The 7672-nt window shown below is 51.2% G+C and overlaps 1 protein-coding gene across 1 annotated transcript; it reads left to right on the forward strand.

Annotated features, from left to right (window-relative positions):
- The first annotated feature begins 632 nt into the window (after nucleotides 1–632).
- On the forward strand, nucleotides 633–7346 carry LOC123070497 (uncharacterized). The gene is made up of 3 exons (XM_044493741.1): nucleotides 633–820; nucleotides 909–1058; nucleotides 1151–7346. The coding sequence occupies exon 3, from the start codon at nucleotides 2864–2866 to the stop codon at nucleotides 3875–3877; it is 1014 nt and encodes a 337-aa protein (XP_044349676.1). The 5' UTR covers nucleotides 633–820; nucleotides 909–1058; nucleotides 1151–2863; the 3' UTR covers nucleotides 3878–7346.
- The last annotated feature ends 326 nt before the right edge of the window (nucleotides 7347–7672 follow it).

The raw sequence follows: 7672 nt of genomic DNA on the forward strand, positions 1-7672 counted from the left end.
GTGCCAGATCCAGCCGCACCCAGCCAGTCCTGGCGTCACTCACACGCCACAACACCCAAACTCCAGAGCAAAAAGATGCAGACAAGCGCCGCCGCCAAGCCGTAGGAGCTGCCGCCCGCAGCCGAAGCCTGCACATATCAGGATGCAGTGAGAGGCCGGGTTCGCCTTGAGTCGCCTTCAATGTGGAGCGGCGCGCTCTACAACGGCATGAATGCGGCCAGCTGTCGCCGGGCTGGAAGCGCGTGCGGGAGGGGGGAGCGAGTTTTTGTGGCCAGGGCGGTCTGAAGCGGGTCTATGATCGGTTCTCCTGCAAACCTCCTCACGTTTATCCTTGTTTGCAGGAGAAAACACGTCTAAATTACGCAGCGTTGGATGACTTTCACGGTCTCTACAGCGTGGTCTAAACGGTAGCGAACAAAATTAACTATGCTCACCAGTAGGGTGGACCAGTAGCAGTAGTGGTGGCAGGTAGGGTCGGCATGCACGAAGGAAAGGACAATGGCTACTGAATGCATGAGTGGCGCACTTCAGTTCGGTCGCATCATCGACACGGACAGCCGGATGGACGGACCATATTATACGGGTAATTGGATTGGACGTACGTGATTAGCCGGACTATTAGTAGTAAAACCCTATCTCCATCTTTGCCTAAACAGAAAAAAAAAAACCTATGTCCATCTCTTCCTCCTCCTCCCCCGCCGTCGCCGCACACGCTCTTCTCGTTTTCTCTTGTTCGTTCTGGTTCAGGCTCACCGGCCGATTCGTCCATGGCTGTTGATCTCTCCCACCGGTATAGCAAGCTCACCTTGCTCAGGCTCAGGTATGGCAAGTTTTTTGTCTTCCCCTCGACCGATTGATTCCCTTACCCGGCCGCATCGTTGCCGATTACTTAACGTGTGTTCTACTAGATCTGATTACTAGACGACCTATGAAGCTGCTGAGTGCCTCGATTTGCTCTGCTTATAGTCACCTGGTGACCGGCCGGCCGTGTATTGTTCTCATCTCGCGGCCGGCCGGCCGGCAGATGTTTCCTCCTGATCTTCCGATGGTGCACCGAGGTATGCTGCACATCCTGGGTTCTTGTTCCCCCCTCTGTTAATTACTACCGTAACTTCTGACTGGTTTTCCCTTGGATCTGTCTCATGCCCAGCCTCAGCTGGGCGGCGCCCTGATCCATCCATGGATATATGTCCGTCTTCTCCGGATGGATGGCGATGCACGCGCTAGCCTTGCTGCCCAACAGCTGGTGCCGTGCCTTGCTTGTTGCCATCTCGCGGCCGGCGGTGGCTGATGTTTCCTTCTCATCTCCGACGGTGCACAGAGCATCCACATGACAAGGTATGCCGCATCTCTTAGTTTTTTGATTTTTTTTTCCTCTGTTCATTACCATAACCTCGATCTGCTTGTACTAGTCACTCACGATCCATCTATGGACCACCTGTCTCGTGTCTCCACTCTCAATCACAGTCAAGCAATCTTAAATGTACTTATGTTAGGCTAAATTCCCATATTACTCCGTCCACCCCCATTCCTGGGGTGTAATCTTCCAGTTGCGCCACCTCTCTGCTCAATCTGTTTCTAGTCAGTCAAGATCCACCTACGGAGAGTCCAGGAGCGAGAATCATTTCAATGCTGCCAAGGGTCCATACCTCCCTCTGTCTAGTAGAGCCTAAGGGTCTCTTTGATTCAAAGGATCTTTATAGGATTTTTGAAGGATTGGAATCCTTAGGAATTTTTCCTACGTTGGTCGTTTGATTCGTAGGATTGAATCTTGTAGGATTTTTTCCTAAGGATTTATTTGTACTGCATTTCACAGGAATTCTAACATCCACTCCAACCTCTTGGAAGAAATCCTTTGCTTTCCCCATGCCACAATCAAACAAACTCAAATCCTATAGGGATCCAATGGACATGCCATTTCAATCCTACGTTTTTCCTATTCCAGGGCTTCTTTGGATCACAGGATTAGAAAACAAAGGAATTCAAAAAACACAGGAATTTGACGGGATTGTAGGTGCAAAACAGAGGATTACAAAATAGAGAAAAACTACAAGAATGGTCATTTGGATGGAACACAGAAAAAACACAGGAAAAGTGACTCGATCCTACGCGAATCAGTGTAAAAAAGAGGTTATAGTGGATGTTGAAATTCCTATAGGATTGAGGTGTAGGAATGCATCCATAGGAATTTTGGAGGTGTGGTTCCTTTGATCCAAAGGGCTTCTTTAGGAAAAAATCCAATGGATTGGAATCCTCCAATATTCCTATGAAAATCCTTCAATCCAAAGAGGCCCCCAGTGTTTTTGCAATCCTACGAATCAAAGAGGCCTAACACATGAAACCGTGTAGAGACATTGGTTTGGCACAATACAAGGTTAATTTAACTGGTTATTATGTAATTCTTCGTATTAAGTTTGCACTGTTGATACTCTTTAGTACATCATGCTGCTATATTCATACTCTTTAGTAAGTATGAACGAGTCCCAGCTCTAATGTGTGATGCTCCTGTACTAGCCACTGAAAAAAAATAGCGCACTATAGCGCCTCTAATAGCACACTGTAGGCGTGTAGAGAATTGTCTCGCTAAATAAATCAGTGTATAGTTTCTTGTTAATAGCGTGCTAATTGAGAAATTCAGAGGGGGCAATTTTGCATAGCATGCTATATTTTCTCTTGTTAGTAGCACGGCCACACGATCACCCCCTTCGCCATATACAACGCCGCCTGCATATGAAAAGGGCATTTGCATCTCTCCTTGCTCTTTCCTGTCTCCTTGCGCTCTTCTCGGTTCACTCCCAGCCAGGGTTTTGGCCCTTCCCTGCTGTATATATCTGTAGCTAGTTTCCTTCCCTTGTGGGGTTTGATGTTAGAATCCCATAACCAGATTCTATCCAGTGTGTCCGGTGGTATACACTGGTTCTTGGCTCTCTACATCAGGCTATCTTTGTCTTGTCCCCTAGGGTTCCCTCCCTCCCTCCCCCGCCGCCACCCGCGAGGCGCAGGGGAAGGCCCCAAATCTCCGCCGCCGAACTCCCCTCCGCCTCCCCCCTCCTCCCTCCCCGCCGCCAAAGGGCACGGTCGTCGCCGGCGGCGGCGGGGCCTTCTCGTCCCCCACGCGTGGGGGTTGGCACGAACCCGATCTCGTGGGCGGGGCGCTGCGCTCGGTGTCAGGCGTGGTGGCGCGGCGGCGCCCCGGAGCAGGCTGGCGATGGTGGCATGGCGTCGGGCGGCAGATGGCATGGTGGTGGTGCGGGCTGGTGTGGCGTCGGCGGCGGTGTTTCTGGCAGCGCATCGGTGTCGCGTCCGGCGCCGTGGGTTTGCGGCTGACCTGGTCGCGGGCGGCCTCTCACCATGGTCTTTGGTGGGGGACGGCGCAGCAGCGGAGGTGGTGAGCTGCTCCCTCCCAGTCGGGCCCTCGCGGTTGGGTGGCGACGCTTTGCTCGGGCGGGTCCCCCTGGTGGCGTCTCTGGGCAGCGGCGGCGACAGCTCGGCCACCCTCCCTCTCCGGCCTCTGGCGGCGGCCGGTGCCTCCCGGTGCCCTGGGCCTTCGACGCGGGGGCGGAACTCGGTTTCAGGGGGGGAGCTGGAGCGGACAAGGCGTCGGTCGTGCCCATGGGCGGGGCGGCGGTCCTGGCGGTGGGAGTTGTGCGTTGGTCGTGGGCGGGCTGCGCGGCTCGGATGCGGGCAGGCAACCATGGCTGCTTGGGCGGCATGGCTGCGGGTGTTGACGGACCGGGGCGGCGAAAGAGGTGAAGCACCGGGGTACATCACCTACCTAGTCTGTGTACTGGTCGACGGTGACGGCGTCCATGGACGTCGTGTCCTCCTTGCAGACTCCGTCGTGGTGCTTCTACCCCTTCCATCTTACTCCGGGTGAAAACTCGATCCTCGGATCGGACGGCGGCGACATTCATGGTCGTGCCCTTCCTGGATGCACCGTCTTGGAGTCCTCGGTCTGGCATGTCCGTTACACATCCGCCCGGACGATCGCTCCTCGTGGTGGTGTTCTCCGTCGGCTCGAGCGGATTCGTTTCTCATCTTTTAGGTGCTTTGTAGTCGTTGTGGTTGTGTGTCGGTGCCCGGCATTTTTGTATCTTGCCTTGAGTGTGTGGCGTGCGTTTGTATGGATGCTTTGTTGTTGTGGTTCATGCTTTATAATATAAAGCGGGGAAACCCTTTTTCTTATACACTGTGGTTCTAGCCCTGTCTCGTTCCCTTTTCTTGCACTTATACAACAACAACAAAGTTTTTAGTCCCAAACAAATTGGGATAGACTAGAGGTAAAACCGTCTCGTTCCCTTTTCTTGCACTTATATGTGGCTGAATTCCAACATTGCTCCGTCCATCCCCATTCCTAGGGTGTAATCTTCTACTTGCGCCGTCCATCAAAGGCAACCTGGTGCATGTAGCTCCCGCTTGCGCAGGGTCCAGGGAAGGGTCCACCAAGGGAAGAACATGAGCGAAAATCGTTTCCCATGTTACCCAAGAAAAATCCCATGTAGCAAATCTCGCTCGAGGAGATTGCCTCCTTGTTCATGTTTGCATGCCACGCCCTCCATTGCCTTTGCGTCCTCCCACGGGCCAGAAATGTTCCCAAAGGCAACGCAAAAAGTTGTCCTGCCACCGACCAATCATCATGTCTAGCAGGATCAGCGAATGCAACAAGTTTCCAAGGAGGGGTGACGTCTTGATTTATTGGCGGGTAACGGCATTGTGCACACATCGCTGGAGTTCCACATGTGACGCACCATTGCTGGGACCCACGTGTAGGATGGAACTAACCAAAACCCTAATTTACTGGATGTACAAAGATGCAACAAGTCTTGTCTGTTTGACCAAGCGACGGTAGTAGGCCTAGGCCAGCTCCCAGTAGTGCCCTAAGGCCCAACAAAAATCTGTGCACACCACATAATCCAAGACACGGGTAGTGTAGATAAAACAACATTCTTTTTTCTTACTCACTTTCCTTTACTACGACCCCTTTCCAAATAAGATCGTGTTGGAGTTATGTACGTCATTCTTAGTCTGCATATTAGATATCCTAGAAGTCAAACTTTGTAAACTTTGACCAAAGTTATATTAAAATTTACCAAGATCTACTATACCAAATAAATATAATATGAAAATATATTCTATGATGGATGTAATGATATTGATTTTGCATTATGAATATCAATATTTTTGTATAAACATGGTCGAACTTCAAAGACTTTGAGTTCAGACAAATCTAATACTTGGAGTAAAAAGGAATGAAGTGAGTACCAATTGCCATGGTTAGGGTTGGGCTGGAAGAACATGTTGCTTAGGCTGCATTGAGCATCGAATGTTGATCCTAGGATGGCATTGGCGATGTCCAGGAAGAGCTGAAAGGGATGGAGTAGACCATGTGATAGGCCTATGTCGGAGCATCGGAAAGGTGGGCAACACATCGCCTGGCGCTGGGTGGGTGAGGAGAAGCCATGGACCGCGCCACCCCCCCCCCCTCGTTGCCTTTTCTTTTGCACTTATATGTGGCTAAATTCCGACATTGCTCCGTCCGTCCCCATTCATAGGGTGTAAGAGCATCTCTAGTAGATCCCGCAAATCGTGGTCCTGCAATTTTCGTTTACTCTGTACCGTTAACGGTATACAGGATGCCGAGACAGAACAGATACCACAAACAAACTCAAACACATACGACATATTCAAACTAGCAGCTCGCGCCACTTAAACATCACCGAAGTTCATACTAGCATAAACGAAAATTAAACTAGATCTACTTGTCATCACCATCACCGGACTTGTATATGCTGAGGTGGTGCTCCATAAGTGAGTTGGAGAGCATGAAGGCGAGGTCGCATTCCTTCCTCAACGCCGGCACTCGCGTCGTTGCAGCTTCGTCCCTGGCGGCGGCCGCCTTCTTCGCGTCAAACCACGCGCGCTCCGCCGCCCGGAGTCGCTGGATTGTGGGGGAGAAGGTCCGGTTGAGGCGATCGAATTTGGTCCTGCGATGGTGTACGTACTGCTCCTGATGAACAATCCAGAATATCGGGGAGCACCAAAGGAATGCTAAAGAGAACCTCCAAGCCGTGTCTTGACAAACAATGCTCCCAAAAGAGGAACGATCGACAAACGACGATCACCTCCAAAGAGCAACAACTCCGAACGACTATCCTTGTCGACGCACCAACCTTCCTCGAGTGCCTAAAAAGAGTTGGCAGGTGGATGGCATGACTCGGACAACCCCGAGAAAGTCATCATTTTGGACTCACCTGCGACGGTGTACGTATTGCTCCTAATGAACAATCCAGAACATCGGGGAGCACCAAAGGAATGCTAAAGCCGTGTCTCGACAAACAATGCTCCCAAAAGAGGAACGATCGACAAACGACGATCACCTCCAAAGAGCAACAACTCCAAACGACTATCTTTGCTGACACACCAACCCTCCTCTAGTGCCTAAAAAGAGTTGGACTCACCTGCGGCGGTGTACATAGCGCTCCCGTTGAACAATCCAGAACATCGGGGAGCACCAAAGGAATGCTACATAGAACCTCCAAGCCGTGTCTCCACAAACAATGCTCCCAAAAGAGGAAGGACGCTGGCATCGGCTATCCGTAACTAGACCTAGGCTTTTGCCCGGAGGCAACCAACCAACCAACCAAGTAATAGAGAGCGAGGAGCGGACACACCATAGCGACGCCTCCAAGGAGGGGAACGACACATGGGGGCTGGCACCGACCGGTCAGCGTATTAATTTGTAGTCCCTCCATTCCTAAATATAAGTCTTGTTTAGAAATTCCATTCCAGTATAGACTACATACGGAGCAAAACAAGTTTTAAAAATATGTCTGTATACATCCGTATGTATCCATGTTGAAATCTCTAGAAAGACTTATATTTAGAAACAGAGGGAGTATTAAGCATGGTTAAACTTGTCAAATGATAAGTGTGGCACGAAGCATTCAGGCCCTGACATTTTTTACAAATAGAAGTTGCCATCCGAAAAGAAGAAGAAAACAAACGTATGTTACTTTCACTATGGGTAGCCTCGTCCTCCTCCTCCTCCAAGAAAGAAAGCTAGGGTTTCTGCCTCTCGCCGGCGCCGCTGCAGGTCCGCCTGGTCTCCTGTGGCCCTAGGGCCATGGGGGCGCGGTGGATCCTGCCAAGGGCCGGCGGGATGGCTCCGTTTTCAGTCGTTTTTTCCTGTCTTGTTAAGGTTTGTGTCCTGCTCAGGAAGGCGAGGCGGCGGCGGCTCCCTGAAGATGGAATAAAGGTCTCCCCGCCTAGCCCCCGTTCCGGCGGTGCATCTAGCATCGTTTGTGGGCGTGTGGAGATGTGTCTCCGGGGGATCTATCTTTGGTGGATTTGCTCGGATCTCGTCGTTGTTGGTCTACGTTCGTGTGTCTTCGGGTTGAATCCTTCCAACCTACGTTATTCTTCATCGGCGGCGGTTGCTGTTCTGGTGCGCTGGTCCTATGGGGCCTTATCACGATGACTTCCCGCTGTCTACTACAACAAGTTGTGCCCTACTCCAGCGATGGAGGGGTGATGACGGCGGCGCGCCTTCGGCTCGCTTCAGTGCTTGTAATCGTCGCTAGGTGGTCTACGGATCTGGATGTAATTTTTATTTCTGGTGTTCGTTGTACTGCCATGATTGAAGATGAATAGATTGAAAGTTTTTCAAAAAAAA

The sequence above is a fragment of the Triticum aestivum genome, chromosome 1A, assembly GCF_018294505.1.
Source record: "Triticum aestivum cultivar Chinese Spring chromosome 1A, IWGSC CS RefSeq v2.1, whole genome shotgun sequence".
In the NCBI taxonomy this organism is placed as follows: domain Eukaryota; kingdom Viridiplantae; phylum Streptophyta; class Magnoliopsida; order Poales; family Poaceae; genus Triticum; species Triticum aestivum.

Bases quoted from the DNA above. Each gene is read 5' to 3' on its own strand.
- LOC123070497 (XM_044493741.1), top strand. From the start codon at position 2,864: ATGTTAGAATCCCATAACCAGATTCTATCCAGTGTGTCCGGTGGTATA.